The 24,950-nt window shown below is 49.0% G+C and overlaps 1 protein-coding gene across 1 annotated transcript in view; it reads left to right on the top strand.

Annotated features, from left to right (window-relative positions):
* dhx9 (DEAH (Asp-Glu-Ala-His) box helicase 9) overlaps positions 1-24,950 on the top strand; it is a 93,425-nt gene that overhangs the window by 14,904 nt on the left and 53,571 nt on the right. The window contains exons 5-7 of the mRNA XM_038793505.1: positions 1,888-2,024; positions 4,931-5,020; positions 11,879-12,040. Coding sequence (XP_038649433.1) covers positions 1,888-2,024; positions 4,931-5,020; positions 11,879-12,040 — 389 coding nt within the window. The remainder of the gene's footprint in view (positions 1-1,887; positions 2,025-4,930; positions 5,021-11,878; positions 12,041-24,950) is intronic.

Genomic DNA, 24,950 nt, shown 5'->3' with positions numbered 1-24,950 from the left:
AGTGTGGTGACGAATGGGAGGAGGTCGGAGGCTTTCCAGAGGGACGAGGCGGGGTGCCCCTTGTCTCCCCTGCTCTTCGTGTTAGCAATTGAGCCCCTGGCCATGGCGCTGAGGGACCCAAAGAGTTGGAGGGGGATTGTGTGGGGTGAGGGGGGGAAGAGAGGAGGAGGAGCACCGGTTGTCGCTGTATGCCGATGATCTGCTGCTGTATGTTGCGGACCCGGCTGAGGGGATGCCAGAGGTGCTGAGGATACTTGAGGAGTTTGGGGACTTTTCGGGATATAAGCTCAATGTGGGGAAAAGCGAGCTGTTTGTCCTGCATCCGGGGGGTCAGGAGAGGGAGATAGGGGAACTTCCGTTGAAGAGGGCTGAGAGGAGCTTTAGGTATCTTGGGGTCCACGTGGCTAGGACCTGGGGGGGGGCTATGCATAGGCTTAACTTTTCGCGGCTGATGGGGCAGATGGAGGAGGAGTTCAGGTGGGATGCGCTGCCGCTCTCGTTGGCGGGCAGGGTCCAGTCGGTTAAAATGTCGGTGCTCCCGAGGTTTTTGTTTCTTTTCCAGTGCCTCCCCATATTGATCCCGAAGGCTTTTTTCAGAAGGGTGAATAAGTCTATTCTGGAGTTTGTGTGGGTGCGGAAGGCCCCGAGAGTAAGAAGGGTATTTTTGGAGCAAAGAAGGGAGGTAGGAGGCCTGGCACTGCCCAACCTGTGTGGGTATTATTGGACGGCGAACGTGGCAATGATTCGCAGGTGGGTGACGGAAGGGGAGGGTGACGCATGGAGAGGGTGACGCATGGAAGAGATTGGAGGTAGCGTCCTGTGGGGGTACGAGCCTGGAGGCTTTGGTGATGGCCTCGCTTCCACTCCCCCTGGCAAAGTACTCCATGTGTCCGGTTGTGGTTGCGACCCTTAAAATCTGGGGAAGAGGCAGGTGGCGGAGTTTCCGCGGCTGCCCCCAAGGGGGATGCAGGACAGGATGCTTTCGGGGACGTGGGTCGGTGAAGGAAAGATCTTGGCTATTTACCAGCTGATGCAGGAGGAGGAGGAGGCCTCAGTAGATGAGCTCAAAGCGAAATGGGAGGAAGAGCTAGGGGAAGAGATTGAGGATGGGACGTGGTCGGACGCCCTGGAGAGGGTGAATTCTTCCTCTTGCGCATAGCTCAGCCTAATTCAGCTGAAGGTGCTGCACAGGGCTCACATGACGGGAGCAAGGATGAGCCGGTTTTTCGGAGGGGAGGTGTTCGGGTGGCCCGGCAAACCACACCCACATGTTTTGGGTATGTCCGGCCCTGGAGGGGTTTTGGAAGGGGGTGGCGGGGATTTTGTCGGAAGTGGCTGGGTCTAGGGTCAGGCCGGGCTGGGGGCTCGCGATCTTTGGGGTAGCTTCGGAGCCGGGAGTGCAGGAGGCGAGAGAGGCCGGCATTCTGGCCTTTGCGTCTCTTGTAGCCCGGCGCAGGATTCTTTTACAGTGGAAGGATACGCGGCCCCTGAGTTCGGAGACCTGGGTCAACGACATGGCTGGGTTCCTCAAGTTGGAGAGGATGAAATTTGCCCTGAGGGGGTCGGTACAGGGGTTCTTTCGGCGGTGGCAGCCCTTTCTCCATTTCCTGGCGAAGAGGTAGAGAGTGGTCGGTCTCTGCAGCAACCTGTAGTTGGGGGGTTTGTTATGTTATTTTCTTCTTTCTTGGATTGCTATTTGTTATTATTTCGTTGGGGGGGGTGGGGGGGGGAGTGTTCTTTTCTTGTCTTGGTGTGGAAACACGCCTTGTTTGTTTAAATTGCGGGGAGAAAAATTTGTTATTGTTATTAAAAAAACTTGAATAAAGATTACTTTTAAAAAAAAGAAAGATGAATTAATGCTTTGTATTTCTTCCTTCCTCTTTTAAGAAATCACAGCTCGTGAACATGGTTCAAATAAGAAACTGGCTGCACAGTCATGTGCACTGTCATTGGTTAGGCAGCTTTACCATTTGGGGGTGTTCGAAGCTTTCAGTGGGCACACAAAGAAAAAAGAAACAGAAAAGGTGAGCAATTTATATGTTTTATGACCTCGTGTTACTATATTGCAAGGTTAAAATACTATTTTGAGTAAATTTGATTTAACCAAATTTTTTTGTGGTGGTTTGAATTGTTTTGTGATGCCATAAATTGACTGACAAGATACCTGTTGTAAAACTCCCACATTAACTAAATAGTTTTAACAATGAATACTTGAACAGACAAAGGAATGCCACAATCGATTATCTTATCAATCCTAAGTTCCTTTTTCAGTTAAGTAGCAGACGCATAGTAGGAAGCTCTCTTGTCTCCTGATTGGGGAATAAAATGGATCCTGTTCCTGATCATTATCCACTAGTCCCAGCAATAAGTGTAAATCTAGAAAAGGCTGCCACCGCCTGAAAAACCCCTGAACTGATCCCCTTAGGGCAAATTTCATCCTTTCCAATTTGATAAACCCCGCCATATCATTGATCCAGGCCTCCACGCTTGGGGGCCTCGCATCCTTCCACTGAAGAAGAATCCTCTGCCAGGCTACTAGGGACGCAAGGGCCAGAACACCGGCCTCTTTCGCCTCCTGCACTCCCGTCTCCACTGCAATCCCAAAAATTGCGAGTCCCCAGCCTGGCTTGACCCTGGAACCTACCAACCTCGACACCATGCTTCCCACCATACCCCCTTCCAAAATTCCCTCAGTGCTGGGCATGCCCAGAACATATGGGCATGATTCGCTGGGCTCCCTGAGCACCTATTGCACCTGTCCTCGCCCCCAAAGAACCGACTCATCCTCGACCCAGTCATATGAGCCCTATGCAGCACCTTAAACTGTATGAGGCTGAGCCTCGCACAAGAAGAGGGGGAGTTCACCCTTCCTAGAGCATCCGCCCACGTCCCCTCCTCAATCTCCTCACCCAGCTCCTCATCCCATTTACCCTTTAGCTCCTCCACCGAGGCCTCGTCCATCTCCTGCATCACTTGGTATATTTCCGAAATCTTCCCCTCTCCAACCCACACCCCCGAGAGCACCCTGTCCTGGACCCCACGCGGGGGCAACAGCGGGAACCCCGTCACCTGCCGCCTGGCAAACGCCCTTACCTGCATGTATCTGAAGATGTTCCCCGGGGGGAGCCCGTACTTCCCCTCTAGCTCACCCGTACTTCCCCTCTAGCTCACCCAGGCTAGCAAACCTCCCATCTAAAAACAGCTCCCCCAACCTCCTAATACCCGCCCTGTGCCAACCCAGGAACCCACCGTCAATATTTACCGGGACAAACCGATCGTTCCCCCTGTGTCGCCTCCACTGCCCCCAAATTTTGAGGGTAGCCACCACCACCGGACTCGTGGTATACCTCGTAGGAGGGAGCGGCAGCGGTGCCGTCACCAGCGCCTCCAGGCTCGTGCCCACATAGGACGCCATCTCCATCCTCTTCCATGCTGCCCCCTCCCCATCCATCACCCACTTGCGCACCATCGCTGCATTAGCAGCCCAATAGTACCCACAGAGGTTGGGCAGCGCCAGCCCCCCCTATCCCTGCCCCGCTCCAAGAACATCCTTCTCACCCTCGGGGTCCCATGCACTCACACAAACCCCGTAATGCTCCAGTTGAAAAAAGCCTTCGGGATAAGGATGAGAAGGCACTGGAACAGGAACAAAAACTTCGGGAGCACCGTCATCTTGACGGACTGCACCCTGCCCACCAGCGACAGCGGCAATATGTCCCATCTTTTAAACTCCTCCTCCATTTGCTCCACCAGCCTTGTAAGGTTGAGTTTGTGCAAGGCCCCCCAGCTCCTGGCCACCTGAACTCCTCTCCGCCCTTTTTAGTGGGAGCCTACCAATCCCCCCCCCCTCCTGGTCCCCCGGATGCATGACAAACAGCTCGCTCTTCCCCAGGTTGAGCTTGTATCCTGAAAACTCCCCAAATTCCCTAAGGATCTTCATCACCTCCGGCATTCCCCCCACCGGGTCCGCCACATACAACAATAAATCATAGGCATAGAGCGACACACGGTGCTCCTCCCCCCCCTCACGCCAGTCCCCTCCCGTCCCTCGATATAACCAAAATTACTCCGATCTCCTCCTATTCGTGGTCCCGCTTGCCATCGGGGCCTCATATAATAGCCTCACCCATCTGACAAACCCCTCCCCAAACCCAAACCTTTCCAGCACCTCCCACAAGTACTCCCACTCAACCCTATCAAAGGCCTTCTCCTCGTCCAGTGCCACCACTATCTCCACTTCCCCCGCTACTGCCGGCATCATTATAACATTCAAGAGCCGCCGTATGTTGGTGTTCAACTGTCGCCCCTTCACGAACCCTGTCTGATCCTCATGAATGACCCGTGGCACACAGTCCTCTATCCTCGGGCCAAGAGCTTGTGTTTGAATATCTTGTTACAAATGAGGACTGACTGTAGATGAGATATTGTAGGATGCTCAGCACTCATGGATTATTGTGCCTGTCATGAATTCATGTATTTAGGAAAAAATAAGCCAGTGTCGGGAAATAAATGTTTCCTGCAGTGCCATCAAGGCAAAGATGGGCAGCAGTGGATGAGGTGGAATAGTGTTTTCAGTATGAAACACTTAATTTCCCTCTTCCAAGAAATTATACTTAATGCCAAGTCCCAGATCTAAGCATTTTGAAATTTTATGACTTCTAAGCACCGTGGGGGGCATTCTGATCAGCATTGTTCTCGCATAAATGTGCTACAATCTCTATCTGCAAATCACTCTGCAATGTCCAATAAGGATTAGTGAGATTTTGGGTTCTGGATCCATCCAAATTTTTAGCACTTGTGAAGTAACGGGAGGAAACTCGTGCTATCTGGAATGGTTTCCTGTAACTTGTTTGTCTGAGTCGTATTCATTTTAAGTTAAACATATGTTTAACTTATGAGAAGGTTTTTAAGTTTTTGTCATTTATTTTAGGTGGAACCATATGATCTAAATATTGCTAGTGACTTGGAACGTCAGCTTGAATCTGTTGTAAATGAGTTGGGATTGCAGCTTGTACCACCAGTAAGTATTCATAATTATGTATGATTTTAAATTTATTGGAAATATTGAGGGAGGGGAGAAAACAGTCGAGTGTCCTCATTACTAATTAGTGTGAGGTATTGTATCAATGTTGCACTTAATTTATTTTCTATATGGTAAAATTTACTTATTTTGACACTGCTCAAAGCAGTGGTGCAACATATTGGAGGACCATTGCAATAAAAAAATGAACAGGCTGCTTTCATTTTGTAAACTTATTTCTGTACATTTTTAAGGGAAATCATTGATAGGGTTTGTTTAAAACTGTTATAGAGCCTATTATCTCTATCCGTTACCGTTGCTTCTCAGCAAATGCCTCATTTTATTCGCTTGATTGCTCTAAAGTTTGTTGTGTTATAAATTCTTGGTTACACTAAAAGAGTTTGGGATGTACTATTAGTCGGTGAAGCTTTTTCTTTGCTGAAAATATGGGGAAAATATCTCCTATCGTGATATAATTTATGCCTGGAGATAAATTTGATGCGTCTCCCTCCCTTTAGTGAATCAACACTGATTTAAACTGGAATAGTATTCAAATCGAGCAAAATAAAAATGGCTTGCACCAATCTACCTCTTTCCTGTTTCTGTTCCATCTCACCTTCATTCTTTCAGCCGAGTACTCGCTTTTGTTGTTGCTCCCCTTTGCATTATTGTTATGAATGGAAGGGTTCTGTGGGTCATTGTATTATGGCTGTAAAATACTTAGTTATATATCACATCGAACATAACAGTGCAGAAGGAGGCCATCCGGCCCATCAAGTCTGCACTGACCCACTTAAGCCCTCACTTCCATCCCATCCCCGTAAGCCAATAACCCCTCCTAACCTTTTTGGACACTAAGAGCAATTTATAATGGCCAATCCACCTAACCTGCATGTCTTTGGACTGAGAGAGGAAACCGGAGCACCCGGAGGAAACCCATGCAGACAGTGGGAGAACGTGCAGATTTCGCACAGACCGTGACCCAGCGGGGAATCGAACCTGGCACTGTGAAGCCACAGTGCTAATCATTATGCTACAGTGCCGCCCTATTTACTTTTCTCCAATCCGGTAAAATTTCTCCAATAAACACTATCTTTTTTCAAATTGAAGATTAACTAACCTAAACTCTTTTTGGTGTCCGGCATTTGTTAGATTGAAGTGTTGTTTAATGTAATGCATCAAAGACACAAAACAAGGGGCTGGATTCTCTAATAATGCGGCTAGGTCTCCATGCCAGCGTAAAATCGCTGGCATTTCACTCTGGACTTTCCTTAAGAAAGTCCTGAGCAATTCCCCTACTTGCAGGGGGCTGGCAGGGCTCCGGAGGGCTCCTCTCAGCTCTGGCTGTGGATACGGGGCCCCGCACATCTGGTCAGGAATCCGCACATGAGCAGGGTGGCGGCCTGCAGCTGCCAGCCCGTGGGACTTGGCGGACTTGGACCGCGGATCGGCACCAAAAATGTAGGCCCCCCCCCCCCAAGATCATGTGTGCCCGTGGGTCCATGACGCCTGATCGCTCCCCTGGCAGACGAGGAGCCCCCCCCCCCCCCCCCCCCAACCCCTCTCGCGGGAGCTGTGCCTGTCCCGATTTCCGGGTTGACGGCCATTCTCCACCCCTGCGCCGAATACGATTTCAGCGCAGAGGCTCAGAGAATCCAGCCCAAGGTTTTTTTAGGCTCCTCCCACAGCACTATTTGGGATGTTTTCCGCATGTCTTGGCCAACATTTTATCATTTAACTGACACCTTAAAATCGGATGAACTGGTCATTTATTTTACTGCTGATTGTGGGGTCTTGCTGTGCACAAATTGGTTTTCATACCTCTTCCATGACAACACTGACTGCTTCAAAAGTACCTCATCAGCTGTAAAGTGCTTTTGACCATCCTGATCCTTGACTAGTCTGTTCAGGAAAACTGCCAAAATATCTCCAATTTCCCTTTTCTCAATGAACCTTAATCGGGTGTCACCTTCCAAATCTTTTCCAGTTGCTTCATGTTTGAACTTATCTATGCATGTATCTGCCCCTGCCACAACACTAAAATCAAAAGTCACAAATAATATCCTATGACTTGCTGTCTTTATTGCCTTTTCACATGGATGATCGCACCATCCATCTCCAATGTCCCTCTTCCATTTTCTAGCCAAGTGGCCTTTGTTCCATTCTTGCCAATCCAATCTCCAGCAATGGCTTGCCTTCCCAACATCCCCTGTTGCCTCTGGAGTCAACCAAGGACATTGTGTTGACCCCTTCTATTTGTCATCTGCATGCTGCCCCTTTGGTAACAATCATAACCTGAAAGCATGACATCAAGCTCCACGTGTATGCTGAAAATACCCAGCTCTATCTCTGCGCCACAACTTGCTGTGCAATTCCTTCCAGTTAAATGATAGGGAGATCAAAATGATTAATCTTGGCTCCTTCCACAAGCTCTCTACCCGTGCCAATTATTCCACCTCATCTCCTGTCTTGGGCTAAACAAATTGCAGCCTCTCCATCCGATTTGGCTCCATATCATTCCATCATGGAAAAGTGTCTTTTTCTTTCTCCGTAACTTATGCTGTTTCTACCCCCCTCCCTCAGCATGTTCATTGCTAAAATCTGTTCTCACCTCTCTAATTGTGTATCCCACTGCTTTCTATTGTCCATCCTCCATAAGTTAGGGATAAGCAAAAGCTCTGCTGCCCATATCCTAATCAACACCAAGTGTTGTTCAGCCATCACCCCCTGCTGACTTACATTGGCACATGATCCATCAACGCATCACATTTAAAATTCTCATTCTCCTGTTGAAAGCCCTTTGTGGTTTTGCCCCTCCCTTTTTCTGCAATCTCCAACCTTCCGAGAACTCCCTTATCATTCTGGTCTCAAGTTGAACCTTCAGCTATGTGGGCCGAAATATCTGGAATTCCCCTCCTAAAAGAATGCCCTCTTCCCATTGCTCTGGTTTTTCCTTTACACTAGAATCATTGAATTTACAGTGCAGAAAGAGGCCACTCGGCCCATCGAGCCTGCACTGGCCCTTGAAAAGAGCACCCTATCCTTGTAACCCAGTAATGCTACCCAACCCTTTTGGACACCAAGGGCAATTTAGCATGATCAGTCCACCTAACCTGCACCGCTTTGGACTGCGGGAGGAAACCGGAGCACCCGGAGGAAAACCCATGCACGCACTGGGAGAACGTGCAGACTCCGCACAGACAGTGACGCAAGCCGGGAATCGAACCTGGGACCCTGAAGCTGTGAAGCAACTGTGCTGCTCACTACTCAAAGCCTTGCTCAGACTAAGTGATTAGTCACCCCATTTCTCCAGCAACAATCTCCACAATATTTCTTCCATTGGCTTTGTCAAATTTGGCTGATTCCAAAGCACTTTACAGAAGTGTAATGTTTTCCAACATTAAAGACACAGATCAATGGCAGGTGTTATTTCAGTGTTCGATTTTGTTCTGTGGTAAAGCAGTTGAACAATGAAATGTTAGACTATGTAGTCAGAATGATGATTAGTAAAGGGATCCACAAATGGAACCTCACCAGCCTGACGGAGGAAGTTAAAAAGGACCTGCAAAGATGGAACACACTCCCGCTCTCCCTCGCGGGGAGAGTCCAGACGATCAAAATGAACGTACTGCCCAGGTTCCTTTTCCTGTTTAGATCCATTCCGATCTACATCCCCAAGGCCTTTTTCAAAGCGCTGGACAAACATATGGCGTTCGTATGGGGGGGTAAAAATGCTAGGATCCCAAAGAAGGTCATACAAAAAACAAAATCCAGGGGGGGGCTAGCCCTCCCGAATCTACAATTCTACCACTGGGCGGCAACAGCCGAGCGAGTAAGGGGATGGATCCAGGAGCCAGAAGCCGAGTGGGTGCGTGCGGAGGAGGCCTCCTGCATGGGAACCTCCCTCCGGGCCCTCGGCACGGCAGCACTCCCATCCCCACCCAAAAAACACTCCACCAGCCCAGTGGTGACAGCCACCCTCCAATCCTGGAACCAACTGCGGCAGCAATTTGGCCTGTACAAAATGTCGGACAAGGCTCCCATCTGCAACAACCATAGGTTCAAACCAGCACTGACCGACGCCACCTTCAAAAGGTGGAGGCAGGACGGGGGGACACTGACAGTCAGGGACCTATACACGGACGACAGGATCGCAACACTGGACGAACTGACAGAGAAATTTCAGCTAGCTGGGGGGAACGAGCTACGGTACCTGCAGCTCAAAAACTTCCTACGAAAGGAGACAAGGACGTACCCACAACCGCCACGACAGACACTATTGGAAGACCTACTGGACGCAAGTATCCTAGAGAAAGGGAACTGTAGTGACATGTATGACCGACTGGTAGACAGGGACGACACCGTACTGGACGCAACAAGAAGGAAATGGGAGGACGACCTGGGGATGGAGATAGGGTGGGGACTCTGGAGCGAAGCACTGCATAGGGTCAACTCCACCTCCACGTGCGCAAGGCTCAGCCTGACGCAACTAAAAGTGATACATAGAGCCCACTTAACGAGAAACCGTATGAGTAGGTTCTTCCCGGAGGTGGAGGACAAATGTGAGCGGTGCCAGAGAGGCCCGGCCAACCACGCCCACATGTTCTGGTCTTGCCCCAGACTTGTCGAGTACTGGACAGCCTTCTTCGAGGCTATGTCCAAAGTGGTGGGGGTGAGGGTGGAGCCATGCCCGATAGTGGCGGTCTTCGGGGTTTCAGACCAGCCAGATCTATTCCTGGGGAGGAGGGCGGATGCCCTTGCCTTTGCCTCCCTGATTGCCCGCCGTAGAATCCTGTTTGGCTGGCGGTCAGCAGCACCACCCAGAGCTGCAGACTGGCTGTCCGACCTCTCGGAATCTCTCCAAATGGAGAAAATCAAATTCGCCATCCGAGGGTCGGACGACGGCTTCCACAGAACGTGGGAGCCATTCATGCAACTGTTCCAGGACCTGTTTGTGGCCAACGTACATGAGGAAGAATAGTCGGGTGGCCAAGAACCAGGGGAAAATGGACGGGAATCGGGGGAAGGTAGCCGGGGGGAGGGGGGGGGGGGGGGGGGGCTACGGGCTCGGTATGGGGGTTTGATGGCAAGCCAAGGCCCAAAACCAAACTATAAATAAATGCCTATAAACATGTGCCTCGGCCATATTGGGGAATGTAAAATATGTATGCTGGCTAAAGGGGGCGGCCACAATTATTGTTATGAAGATGCTTACCTGTAAATATTCATGTTAAATTTTTGTGTTTTCCTTTTTTTTTCTCTCTCTCTAATAACTTGTAATTTGTCATATATAAAATATGAAAACTCAATAAAAAAACATTTATAAAAAAAAAAGAATGATGATTAGTCACAGATTAGGATACCCTCGTACGAACGGGATATCACGCTCGGCTCATCACGACAGCTCCAATGTGCCAGAGCAAAAAACCACACCGACCTCATATAACAAACACGGGGGCACCAGTGGTTAGCACTACGGCCTCACGGCGCCGAGGTCCCAGGTTCGATCCCGGTTCTGGGTCACTGTCCATGTGGAGTTTGCACATTCTTCCCGTGTTTGTGTGGGTTTCGCCCCCACAACCCAAAAGATGTGCAGGGTAGGTGGATTGGCCACGCTAAATTTACGCTTAATTGGAAAAAATTGAATTGGGTATTCTAAATTTTAAAAAAAAGACGACACACGGAACACAACCGACAGGGTATCCTTCGTCATCCAGTACTTCCCCGGAGTGGAGAAACTATGACGTCACCTTCGCAGCCTTCAACGTGTCATCGATGAAGACAAACGTCTTGTCAAGGTCATCCCCACACCCCCACTACTTGCCTTCAAACAACTGCTTAACCTCAAACAAACCATTGTTTGCAGCAAACGGCACAGCCTTCAGAACAGCAACCACCACACCACACAACCCTGCCATGGCAATCTCTGCAAGATGTGCCAGATCATCGACATGGGTACCACCATTGCACATGAGAACACCACCGACCAGGTACGCAGTACATACCCGTGCGACTAGGCCAACGTTGTCTACCTCATACGCTGCAGGGAAGGATGAACCGAAGCGTGGTACATTGGCGAGACCATGCAGACTCTGTGATAACGGATGAACAGACATCACGCGACATTTGCCCGGCAGGAATGTTCCCTTCTGGTTGGGAAACACTTCAGCAGTTGAGGGCATTCAGTCTCTGATCTTTGGGTAAGCGTTCTCCAAGGCGGCCTTCAGGACATGCGGCAACGCAGAATCGCCGAGCTGAAACTTGTAGCCAAGTTCCGCACACCTGAGTATGGCCTCAACCGGGACCTTGGATTCATGTTGCATTACATTCATCCCCCACCATCTGGCCTGGGCGTGCAAAATCCGACCAACTGTCCTGGCTTGAGACAATTCACACCCCTTTAACCTGGGGTTACCCCTCTCTTTGGCTCTGGAAAGACTTAATTACCTGCAAATGCTTGCATTCAAAGTATCGTCTTGCATCTTTGACTTTGTCTGTATAAATGTTTCTGAAACCTACCTCTACATTCACCTGAGGAAGGAGCAGTGCTCTGAAAGCTAGTGATTTGAAACAAACCTGTTGGACTTTAACCTGGTGTTGTAAGACTTCTTACAGTGCTCACTCCAGTCCAACACTGGCATCTCCACATCATAGTCACAGATTGATCACTAGCTTGGTTTGATTGTCTGATTGTTTTCCGTCATTTCTGAGGATTGATTTAAGAAAATACTTGTGTGTGATTATGGTAAACAAAATAATGTTGAGAGTACAATGTGAGTAAGCGATCTTTGCACATGCATTCAAAGCTTTTATGCATAGAAATTATTAACATTGATCTGTAATCATTTGATTCTATAGCCCGAAGACCCTAATGATCCAGTTTCACTCACTGTTGGAAAGCTTGCCCATTTCGAGCCATCAATTCGACAGAACTTTGCAGGAGTTGTACCATGGTCACCTCCACAAGTCAACTGGAATCCTTGGACTAGTAGCAATATTGATGAAGGGCCTCTTGCGTATGTAAGTGATTCCAGAAAATGGAGTAACTGTTGTCAGAAACTTGGGAATTGTAAAATCCACAATTGTATAGCTCATAAGTATACAAGCACAATGGATATAATTTTCTTTTCATTTTAAAAAAAAAGTATTTTTATTAAGGTTTTGCAGAATTTTTCATAATACAACAGTAGTAACCATAATAACAAAACAAACTAGAGTGAACATTAACACAGTGCAAAAAGAGAATATACAATAACAATTAAATAGACATTGCCCCACGCGACCCAGTCTTCCCACACCATCTTCTCTCTCTCTCTCCCCCCCCCCCCCCCCCCCCCCCCACACACACACGGATTGCTGCTGCCGCTGACATTTTAATTTTCCCCGACAAAGTCGACGAACGGCTGCCACCTCCGAGAGAACCCTAGTGTAGACCCTCTTAAGGCAAACTTTATTTTCTCGAGGCTGAGAAACCCAGCCATGTCGGTAACCCAAGTCTCTACGCTCGGGGGTTTCGAGTCCCTCCACATTATTAAAATCTGTCTCCGGGCTACGAGGGAGGCAAAGGCCAAGACGTCGGCCTCTTTCGCCCCCTGAGCTCCCGGGTCTTCTGACACTCCAACGGTCGCTATCTCTGGACTCGGCACCACGCGTGTGTTAAGCACCTTGGACATTCCCCTCGCGAACCCTTGCCAGAACACTCTAAGCTCCGGGCATGCCCGAAACATGTGGACATGGTTTGCAGGGCTGCCCTTGCACCTCAACATAGGTGCCAACAACTGCCTTCTACCCCAAAAAACTTGCTCATTCTTGCTGCCGTCATGTGTGCCTGGTGGACCACCTTAAATTGAATTAGACTGAGCCTGGCAGGAGGAATTAACCCTGCCCAGGACCTCTGCCCACAAACCCACTTCTAACTCCTCACCTAGCTCCTCCTCCCACTTGCCCTTGAGCTCCTCAGCCGGGGTTTCCTCCACCTCCTATAGTTCCTGGTAGATATCCGACACCCTCCCTTCCCCCAGCCAGGTGCCGGAGACCACCCTGTCCTGTATCCTCAGTGGCGGCAGCGTCGGAAAGGCCACTACCTGTTTTTTCAGGAAGGCTCGTACTTGCAGATCTTTCAAGGCGTTTCCTGGCGGCCGATTAAATTTATCCTCTAGTGCCTTCGAACTGGGGAAGCTTCCGTCTATGAACAGATCTCCCATCCTCCTGATGCCTGCCCTCTGCCAGCTCTGGAACCCACCATCCATCCTACCCGGGACAAACCTGTGGTTATTGCATATCGGGGTCAAGACCGACGCTCCCGCCACATTGTACCTCCTCCTCCACTGTCCCCAGATCCACAGTGTCACCAGCACCACCGGACTTGTGGAGTAACGGGTCAGCGAGAGCAGCAGCCCTCCCCCATCACCCACTTCTTAATCATAGCTATGTTGGCTGCCCAGTAGTAGTTGCGAAAGTTTGGCAGCGCCAACAGCGATCTCCTCGCGGGGTCTTATTCGCCCACACAAAGCCCGTAATGATCCTACTCGCCCGCTTTAAAAAATGCCTTGGGGATGAAGATGGGGAGGCACTGAAAGACAAACAAAAATCTGGGAGGACAGTCATTTTCACGGTCTGCACCCTCCCTGCCAGTGACAGCGGGAGCATGTCCCACCTTTTAAAGTCCCCTTCCATTTGCTCCACCAACCGGGTCAGGTTGAGCCTGTGCAGGGCATGCCACTTCCTGGCCACCTGTGTACGCAGGTAACAAAAACTTTTCTCTACCATCCTGAGCAGCAGCTCTTTCAGTCTCTCCTCCTGCCCCTTGGCCTGGATCACAAACAACTCGCTCTTTCCCATGTTCAGTTTGTACCCTGAAACTACCAAAATCGCTCAGAACCTCCCCCATCCCCACCACGGTCCGAAATGTACAGGAGCAAATCATCCGCGTATAGCGAGACCCGATGTTCCACCCCCCCTGAACTAGTCCCCACCATTCCTCGAGGCTCTCACCGCCATAGCTAGTGGTTCTATAATAGGGCAAATAGTAACGGGGAGAGGGGACACCCCTGCCGCGTTCCCCGGTGAAGCTCGAAGTACCCCGACCTCAGCCGGTTTATACATGCACTTGCTACAGGCGCCTGGTACAGCAATTTCACCCAGCCAATAAAGCCCTCACCAAACCCGAACCTTCCCAGTGTTTCCCACAGGCACTCCCACTCCACCCTGTCAAAGGCTTTCTCTGCATCCATCGCTGTTACCGCCTCCCCTCCCTCTGAGGGCATCATAATAATCAAAAGTCTCCAGACATTGGTATTGAGTTGTCTGCCTTTAGTAAACCCAGTCTGGTCTTCCTCTATCACCCCTGGGACGCAATCCTTAATTCTTGTGCCTAGAATCCTAGCTAGCAATTTGGCATCCACGTTTAAAAGCGAAATTGGCCTGTATGACCCGCAATGTTCCGGATCCTTCCCTCGTTCAAGAATGAATGAGATCAAAGCCTGTGACATTGTTTGGGGGGGGGGGGGGGGTTCCGTTCTCTCTAGCCTCATTGAAGGTCCTCATCAGGAGTGGGCTCAATACTCATAGACTGCCTCCCTTGCCTTCCTCAGCTGTGCTACCATTTTCCCAGTGGTCAGCAATTCAAACTCCGCCTGCAGACTCCGCTCCCTCAGTAGCCCTGCGTATCTCTGTCCACTCGGAGTATCTCCTCCATCAGTCGCTCCCTCTCCGCTCTTTCTCTCTTTTCCCTATGGGACGAATTGAGATGAGTTCCCCTCTGACAACTGCCTTCAGAGCCTCCCAGACCGTTGCTGCTGCTATCTCGCCCGTATCGTTTGTTTCCAGGTAATCCTGGATGTTCCTGCTAATCCGCCCGCAAACCTCTTCGCCCTCTCTCCTCACTAAGCCACAGGTCCACCCAGTGCGGGGCATGGTCCGAGACTGTGATTGCTGAGTATTCTGTCCCTGCCACCTTTGGGGTTAATGCCGTGCTCAAGGCAAAGAAGTCTATGCGGGAATAAACCTTATGAACGTGGGAGAAAAAGGAGAACTCCTTCGCTCTCCGGGATTTTGCCTCGCATGCGTCTCATAAATTCCACATCATCCCAATTCGGAGCACAGACGTTCACAAACACCACCCGGATCACCTCCCACTTTCCACTCACCATTATATACCTGCCCCCTTATCTGCCACAATTCTCCCAGCCTCGAATGCCACACCCTTACGGATCAGAATTGCTACCCCCCCTGGTCTTAGAATCCAGTCCTTAATGGAACACCTGGCCTACCCATCCCTTTCTCAATCTCGTGTGATCTGCGAGCTTTAAATGTGTCCCCTGAAGCATTGCTACGTCTGCCTTTAACCCCTTTAGATGCGCGAACACGCACGCTCTTTTGACCGGCCCATTCAAACCCCTCACATTCCACGTGATCAGCCTGGACTAAAACCCCACCTGCCGACTAGCCATCGCCCTTTCTTGGCCAGCCTCGAACCCGCTCCCGAGAGTCTCCTGACCCTGGCAGCTCCCACCCCTGGCGCCGATCAGACTGTCGCCTCATTGTCCGGACCCCCCTCCTCACATGAATAAACCAATTAAACTACCTGTCCAGCCCCAGTGAGTAAATAGTAATACGAAATGAAAAATAAACAGAAAACACTAACATTGCCCCGTGAGGAAACACTTGTTGAACCAAGGCTCCAACTTCCCGAATATTCGCACTAAGCACAGGGCCCCTCCGTATCTCAACTTTGTCGAAAACACTGCAATCCCAGCCATCACCACAGCCCTTACACGCACCCAACATTGTATACAATCTTGTATTGGAAACGGTACCATGTTACCCAGCCCCACCGCCGCATTCCACCAAAGCTTAGCCGTCCTTTAATTCGAGTCCTGCTTTTCTTTGACGAATGACCATGCCTCGTCCGGCGTCTCAAAATAGTGATGCCGTTCCTTGTACGTGACCCATAGCCTCACTGGGTATAGCATCCCAAATTTCACCCCCTTGTTGAAGAGGGTCGCATTAACCCGGTTGAATCCAGCATGCCTCTTGGCCAGCTCCGCACTCCGGTCCTGGTACATGCGTATCACGCTGTTCTCCCACCTGCTGCTCCGTTCTTTTTTTGCCCACCGCAAGACAAGTTCCTTGTCCGAGAAGCGATGAAATCCCACCACCATGGCCCTCGGTGGTTCATTCGCCTTGGGCTTCCTTGCGAGGGCTCTGTGCGCCCCGTCCAGCTCCAGGGGTCGAGGGAATACCCCCCGTCCCTATCAGCGTCTCCAGCATCTTGGACACAAATGCTCTCGTATGCGACCCCTCTACACCTTCGGGGAGGCCCACAATTCTCAAGTTCTGTCTCCTGGACCTGTTTTCTAGGTCCTCCAGCCTCTCCTGGCGCTTCTTGTGGAGGTCATCCTGTGCCTCCACCTTAAGGGCCAATACGACCAACTCGTCCTCGAGGTCGGATAGCTTTTTCTCCATCTCCTTAATCGCTTTCCCTTGTGTCGCCTGAATTGCGATCATTTGGTCTATTGGACGCCGTCAGTGTCCCTGCTGATTTCATCTGTGGGAAGTGCACCCAACTCCAGCTCCTCAAAAACCGTGTTAGGGACCTGGAGCTTGAGCTGGATGAACTTCGGATCATTCGGGAGGCAGAGGGGGTCATAGATAGGAGCTTCAGGGAAGTAGTTACACCAAAGACTGGAGATAGATGGGTAACTGTAAGAGGGACTGGGAAGAAGCAGTCAGTGCAGGGGGTCTGCGGTCGTTCCCCTGAGTAACAAGTATACCGTTTTGGATACTTGTGGGGGGGACGACTTACCAGGGGTAAGCCATGGGGTACAGGCCTCTGGCACGGAGTCTGTCCCTGTTGCTCAGAAGGGAAGGGGGGAAAGGAGTAGAACATTAGTAATTGGGGACTCAATAGTCAGGGGCACAGATAGGAGATTTTGTGGGAGCGAGAGAGACTCACGTTTGGTATGTTGCCTCCTAGGTGCAAGGGTACGTGATGTCTCGGATCGTGTTTTCCGGGTCCTTAAGGGGGAGGGGGAGCAGCCCCAAGTCGTAGTCCACATTGGCACTAACGACATAGGTAGGAAAGGGGACAAGGATGTCAGGCAGGCCTTTAGGGAGCTAGGATGGAAGCTCAGAGCGAGAACAAACAGAGTTGTTATCTCTGGGTTGTTGCCCGTGCCACGTGATAGTGAGATGAGGAATAGGGAGAGAGAGCAATTAAACACGTGGCTACAGGGATGGTGCAGGCGGGAGGGATTCAGATTTCTGGATAACTGGGGCTCTTTCTGGGGAAGGTGGGACCTCTATAGACAGGATGGTCTACATCTGAACCTGAGGGGCACCAATATCCTGGGGGGGAGATTTGTTAGTGCTCTTTGGGGGGGTTTAAACTAATTCAGCAGGGGCATGGGAACCTGGATTGTAGTTTTGGGGTACGGGAGATTGAGAGTATAGAGGTCAGGAGCACAGATTTGACTTCGCAGGAGGGTGCCAGTGTTCAGGTAGGTGGTTTGAAGTGTGTCTACTTCAATGCCAGGAGTATACGAAATAAGGTAGGGGAACTGGCAGCATGGGTTGGTACCTGGGACTTCGATGTTGTGGCCATTTCAGAGACATGGATAGAGCAGGGACAGGAATGGTTGTTGCAGGTTCCGGGGTTTAGGTGTTTTAGTAAGCTCAGAGAAGGGGGCAAAAGAGGGGGAGGTGTGGCGCTGCTAGTCAAGGACAGTATTACGGTGGCGGAAAGGATGCTAGATGGGGACTCTTCTTCTGAGGTAGTATGGGCTGAGGTTAGAAACAGGAAAGGAGAGGTCACCCTGTTGGGAGTTTTCTATAGGCCACCTAATAGTTCTAGGGATGTAGAGGAAAGGATGGCGAAGATGATTCTGGAAAAGAGCGAAAGTAACAGGGTAGTTGTTATGGGAGACTTTAGCTTTCCAAATATTGACTGGAAAAGATATAGTTCGAGTACATTAGATGGGTCATTCTTTGTACAATGTGTGCAGGAGGGTTTCCTGACACAATATGTTGACAGGCCAACAAGAGGCGAGGCCACATTGGATTTGGTTTTGGGTAATGAACCAGGCCAGGTGTTAGATCTGGAGGTAGGTGAGCACTTTGGAAACAGTGACCACAATTCGGTGACCTTTACGTTAGTGATGGAAAGGGATAAGTATACCCCGCAGGGCAAGAGTTATAGCTGGGGGAAGGGCAATTATGATGCCATTAGACATGACTTAGGATGTGTTGGTTGGAGAAGTAGGCTGCAAGGGTTGGGCACACTGGATATGTGGAGCTTGTTCAAGGAACAGCTATTGCATGTTCTTGATAAGTACGTACCAGTCAGGCAGGGAGGAAGGGGTCAAGCGAAGGAACCGTGGTTTACCAAAGAAGTGGAATCTCTTGTTAAGAGGAAGAAGGAGGCCTATGTGAAGATGAGGCGTGAAGTTTCAGTTGGGGCGCTTGATAGTTACAAGGAAGCGAGGAAGGACCTAAAGATAGAGCTGAGACGAGCAAGGAGGGGACATGAGAAGTCTTTGGCAGGTAGGATCAAGGAAAACCCAAAAGCTTTCTATAGGTATGTCAGGAATAAAAGAATGACTAGGGTAAGAGTAGGGCCAGTCAAGGGCAGTGGTGGGAAGTTGTGTGTGGAGGCTGAGGAGATAAGCGAGATACTAAATGAATACTTTTCGTCAGTATTCACTCAAGAAAAAGATAATATTGTGGAGGAGAATGCTGAGACCCAGGCTATTAGAATAGATGGCATTGAGGTGCGTAGGGAAGAAGTGTTGGCAATTCTGGACAAGGTGAAAATAGATAAGTCCCCGGGGCCGGATGGGATTTATCCTAGGATTCTCTGGGAAGCCAGGGAAGAGATTGCTGAGCCTTTGGCTTTGATTTTTAGGTCATCATTGGCTACAGGAATAGTGCCAGAGGACTGGAGGATAGCAAATGTGGTCCCTTTGTTCAAGAAGGGGAGTAGAGATAACCCCGGTAACTATAGGCCGGTGAGCCTGACGTCTGTGGTGGGTAAAGTCTTGGAGAGGATTATAAAAGATACAATTTATAATCATCTAGATAGGAATAATATGATGAGGGACAGTCAGCATGGTTTTGTGAAGGGTAGGTCATGCCTCACAAACCTTATCGAGTTCTTTGAGAAGGTGACTGAACAGGTAGACGAGGGTAGAGCATTTGATGTGGTGTATATGGATTTCAGTAAAGCGTTTGATAAGGTTCCCCACGGTCGTCTATTGCAGAAAATACGGAGGCTGGGGATTGAGGGTGATTTAGAGATGTGGATCAGAAATTGGCTAGTTGAAAGAAGACAGAGAGTGGTAGTTGATGGGAAATGTTCAGAATGGAGTTCAGTTACGAGTGGCGTACCACAAGGATCTGTTCTGGGGCCGTTGCTGTTTGTCATTTTTATAAATGACCTAGAGGAGGGCGCAGAAGGATGGGTGAGTAAATTTGCAGACGACACTAAAGTCGGTGGAGTTGTAGACAGTGCGGAAGGATGTTGCAGGTTACAGAGGGACATAGATAAGCTGCAGAGCTGGGCTGAGAGGTGGCAAATGGAGTTTAATGTGGAGAAGTGTGAGGTGATTCACTTTGGAAAGAATAACAGAAATGCGGAATATTTGGCTAATGGTAAAATTCTTGGTAGTGTGGATGAGCAGAGGGATCTCGGTGTCCATGTACATAGATCCCTGAAAGTTGCCACCCAGGTTGATAGGGTTGTGAAGAAGGCCTATGGTGTGTTGGCCTTTATTGGTAGAGGGATTGAGTTCCGGAGCCATGAGGTCATGTTGCAGTTGTACAAAACTCTAGTACGGCCGCATTTGGAGTATTGCGTACAGTTCTGGTCGCCTCATTATAGGAAGGACGTGGAAGCTTTGGAACGGGTGCAGAGGAGATTTACCAGGATGTTGCCTGGTATGGAGGGAAAATCTTATGAGGAAAGGCTGATGGACTTGAGGTTGTTTTCGTTAGAGAGAAGAAGGTTAAGAGGTGACTTAATAGAGGCATACAAAACGATCAGAGGGTTAGATAGGGTGGACAGCGAGAGCCTTCTCCCGCGGATGGAGGTGGCTAGCACGAGGGGACATAGCCTTAAATTGAGGGGTAATAGATATAGGACAGAGGTCAGAGGTGGGATTTTTACGCAAAGAGTGGTGAGGCCGTGGAATGCCCTACCTGCAACAGTAGTGAACACGCCAACATTGAGGGCATTAAAAAATTTATTGGATAAGCATATGGATGATAAGGGCATAGTGTAGGTTAGATGGCCTTTAGATTTTTTCCATGTCGGTGCAACATCGAGGGCCGAAGGGCCTGTACTGCGCTGTATCGTTCTATGTTCTATGATGCCTTTTTAAGATCAGCAAAGCAGCCCCTAAGAAACTCCTGTTGCTCCTGTGCCCACTGCGCCCATGCACCCTGGTCTATACCGGCCGCCATGCTGTGCCTCGGCGCCCGCCCCGCGCGCTTCTGTCTGTTGGGACTTAAACGCTTCACCCAGCCACTCCTGGTCCAGCTATCTATTCAACAGAGAGGGAATCCTTTTGGCAGTGCTCGCTTCACCAATCTACCCCAAAAAGTCTGTGAAAACCCCTGAAAAAGGTCCGAGAGTCCAGATGGTAGCTGCCGAATGCGCGACCTACTCCTCCATGGCCGCCACCGGAAGTCTCGTCACCGCTTCTTCAATGGCCTTGGCGAGATCTTTTCACAGTTGTTCCCTCTGCTGATAGAATTCAGCTTTAATAAAGGCCCTCAAGTCGGCTTCAAGCTTTAAGCTTGCCCTTTCCCCGCCTGCATGCTGGAAGAGGCTTTTGTCTTTGCTGCAGCTCCAGCCAAATGTTTTACTGTGTCTGCCGGGTCTGGTAACCAAGAGACATACCATTCCTGGGGCAAAGCACTCCTCCAGCATTCACCTACGTCTTTTCATCAAAATTCCACCCCGTATTGATTAAAAAAGAGCTCTTTTCTGTAACCTTGGGCAGGAGCTGCCTTGTGTGTGACCACTCCATGGTCCACACCGGAAGTCAATGGATATAATTTTCAAAAATGGTTTGTGATCTCATGAGATGGGTGTGAGGAGCAATGTTCTCTCTAAATTTTATTTTTGCTGTGAGTAGTTCTATTTTGTCCATGGGTTGCTTGCATTTTAAAAGTCACCTGAACTTCCACAAATTTATGAGCAAACTGTTTATCCTGTGCTTTGTAACTTTCTGATTGCTGCACATCCGTTCTACCTTTTCTCACCCTTTGGTCCCTTTCTACCCCTGCTTACACATCCCACACATGGATGCTCGGTTAACTTAAAAGTGGGGAGGATGCACAGAGTTTGACAGTCTGGGACAAGATCATGCACAAACTTAAAAATCCATTCATCTCACCAGATGAAAGGAAACTCATGATGTGGTGTCTTTTCCATTGTCTTTTTTTTATACAAAATTTAGAGTGCTTTCCAATTAAGGGGCAATTTAGCGTGGCCAATCCACCTAACTTGCACGTCTTTGGATTGTGGGGGTGAAACTGTTGAACTGGATCGTGTCAATTAACTTGCCAGTTTCCAGGCTGGCATTTTATGTATTTAGCGAATGCAAATCCCTGAACACAAGCCACCTTGTTTGCTGAGTTTAAAGTAATTAGTCTTCCATTTTGTCTGTAGAGGGGGGCACTCTTTGATAACATGTAGCATTCTTTGTGCCTCACCACAAGTTTGTAAGGGATTTGCACTGATACACCAACAGTGGAGGTTAACTGCACAGGGGATCCTGGCCTGCCCTGTACCTGTTTGGCAAAGACAATTATTGCTGTGGTAGTTTAAAGCCATGGGCTAGATTCTCCGCCCCGCCGCATCACATTTCTGCTTCACCCCGCCGGCGGGATGCTTCGTCACGCTGGCTGGTCAATGGGGTTTCCCATTGTGGGGCAGCCCCCGCCGTCGGGAAACAACTGGGCATCCGGCAAAACTGAGCATCCCACCGGAGGTGAATCCAGCCCCATGTGTGTTCAGAGAAACATAGAATTTACAGTGCAGAAGGAGGCCTCCTGGCCCATCGGGTCTGCACCGGCCCGGCCCTTACAAAGATACCCCCCCCGAAGCCCGTGTATCTACCCTGTGACAGTAACCCCAACTTAACATTTTTTGGCATGGCCAATCCACCTAACCCGCTCATCTTTGGACTGTGAAGAAACCGGAACACCCGGAGGAAACCCACGCAGACACGGGGAGAATGTGCAGACTCCGCACAGATAATGACCCAGCCGGGAGTTGACCCTAGCACCCTGGAGCTGTGAAGCAACTGTGCTAACCACTATGATACTGTGCTGCCCCTGTTATGTGCAGGGAAGTACTGGCAAGTGAGAGGAGAAGATTCAGATTTTGAAAGACTGATGGTGAAAAATACCTTTTGAGGTTGAGACCCCAGTTATTAACTTACAACTGTTTCCCAATGAAAAGATATGTTGCTGTACCTGATACTTCTAAGAACATGGCAAAAACCCATAAGGCTGTCAGCATTCTGAATAGCATCTCCCAGGAGTATCAAGTACTGAATAAAATGAGCAGTTTGTTGCTATTGCCCTTCATGACGACCTACATGTGCAAAGTTGGACTTTCCAGTCTCTCAAAGGTGGAGACGGCACAAAGGAACTGGCCAAAGTCTGTACCTGATGTGCACATTGCCCCCTCCTCCTGTGAACCTGTTTGAAGTGAGATTGTGAGGACAAAACAGGCTCCCCTTTTGTATTAAAGGTAAACTAACGTGGCATGTGTCTCCAATGTGGGCCAGCATGGGTCCTGATGGCTGGTTGGTAAAAGGGGTCTAAGGAAGAAACAATTGAAAATCACTGCTCATGGGGTTCTGGTCCCTTGCCCTGCTCCTTCCTTTCTGCCTTTCTCCGTGCATGTTGCTTTTTTCGCACACATGTCCCCTTCCCCTACACTCAAGATTGTTACCGTTCCAACCACAGAGTCCCTTTCTCCTTCACTCACTACTTGTGCAATCATGGTTGCATTTTTCCATGCTCTCTCTAACCATTTTCAATTTTGCTATTTCTGTTTGATTCAGGCCTGCCTCCTCTTTGGGCTCGCTGTTGTTAATGTTCTGTTTATTTCAGTATGTAGTAGTTCCATATTTCTGCATGACATGCAAGCACATACCTTCGGCGGAAATTGGTGGGCACAAACTTTTGTTCAGCAAATGTGAAGTCCATTGGGATGAAATGTTGTTACAGAAACTAATTTATGACGTGTTCTATGTTCACCCAAATTATTTAGTTATAGTGAAATCGTACGCCTCTGCTTTAACACAGACAACACAAAATTTTGCAGCACAGAAGCAGGCCATTCGGCCCAGCTGGTTTATGCTGGTGTTTGTGCCGCTTGAGCCTCCTCCCATTCAACTTAATTTAATCCAATATGTACAGCCAACTATTCCTTTCTATTCTGTAATGAGAAAGGAATAATTGGCAATCTAGTTGTACAAGGTCCCTTGGGGATGAGCAACCATAATCAAGGTGGAGAGTGATAGCGTTGACTCTGATACTCGGGTCCTGAATCTAAATAAAGGAAACTACTATCGTATGAAGTACAAGTTGGCTATGTTGAATTAGGGAAAGTAAAAGTGGATGAGCAATGGCAAACATTCAAAGAGTGCATGATTGAACTGCAGCAATTGAAGGGCAGCACGGTGGCATTGTGGATAGCACAATCGCTTCACAGCTCCAGGGTCCCAGGTTCAATTCCGGCTTGGGTCACTGTCTGTGCGGAGTCTGCATATCCTCCCCGTGTGTGCGTGGGTTTCCTCCGGGTACTCTGGATCGGCAGACCGTGAGCCTCCAATTTCTGCTTTGCTCTCTCAATCGCAGCTCTGAGCGACACCACCACCTTAGCCAAGTCTTCCAAAGTCTTTCCTCTGCTATTGGAATTTCCCGTTGAAAACCGTTGCAGAATTTGCCGTTGAAAACCTTTGCAGGAGTGTTCAGAAGTCAGAAACGCCTTGGAGATAAAGAGAGACACAATTTATCTCTATTATTGGGATTGAAAGTACAGTGGGTTGGAAAGATGGGTGGAGGTGGTCAGCAGCTCTGGATTTAACCATTCAGTTACCAGCAGCACTTTGCGATTACTGGAACACAGTAGAAATTTAAGTTAAAACTTCTCGGGTGCAAAAAGGAATTGTTTATTTGTCTTCGATTGATTGTAGTTTGAAAGTCATTTAAAAGGCAATTCGTAGGCAATTTGAAGCTTTCAAAGAATCACAGAAATTATCTTCTTGCTTAGGCAAACAGCTCGACAATAACTTTTAAAGTGAAAATGAAATATGAATACAGGGCGACAGTGAATAGTTCAGATCAAAGTATAGATGATTCAAGAAAAAGAGAGAAAAGAAGTCCAGCTAATCTTCCAGCTCCAGCTTCAAACCAACACCACCCAAAAATGGCTGAACAAAATTTATCAGTTATACTGTTTCATATCTGTCTTAAGCCATCACACCCCAATATAATCCTAATTGGTTTGGGTTAGACTCGGACACATCTGATTTGACGGCAAGCCGTCCATCTTTAATATGCAACATTAGTTCTAATTGTTTCGTATCTGCATACTTGTGTATGTTAAAGAATGCGATAATGTTCTGTTATCAAGGCCAGTAAAAACTTTTTTTTTGCTGGCTTAGGTATTATAACAATAGAGCCTTCATGTTACCTTGTCGTGCAATGCTGTTGCTATGGCTGTTGCTACGGGTCCTGCTCTGTCCTTGGACACTATATTCATTAAATCAGTTAAAGTGTCTGTTTTAATCTAGTAAAGTGAATTATGCTGAGTGTTGAAATCCTTACTTTAAAATGGGTAAAACTGGGGCTTAATATTTATCCTAAATAACTATTCTCTACCTATTAGGTGTGTCAGGAAACAGTTGAC

Source organism: Scyliorhinus canicula, chromosome 4 (assembly GCF_902713615.1).
Source record: "Scyliorhinus canicula chromosome 4, sScyCan1.1, whole genome shotgun sequence".
Taxonomy (NCBI): Eukaryota; Metazoa; Chordata; class Chondrichthyes; order Carcharhiniformes; family Scyliorhinidae; genus Scyliorhinus; species Scyliorhinus canicula.
This window is presented reverse-complemented; position numbering and strand designations above follow the sequence as displayed.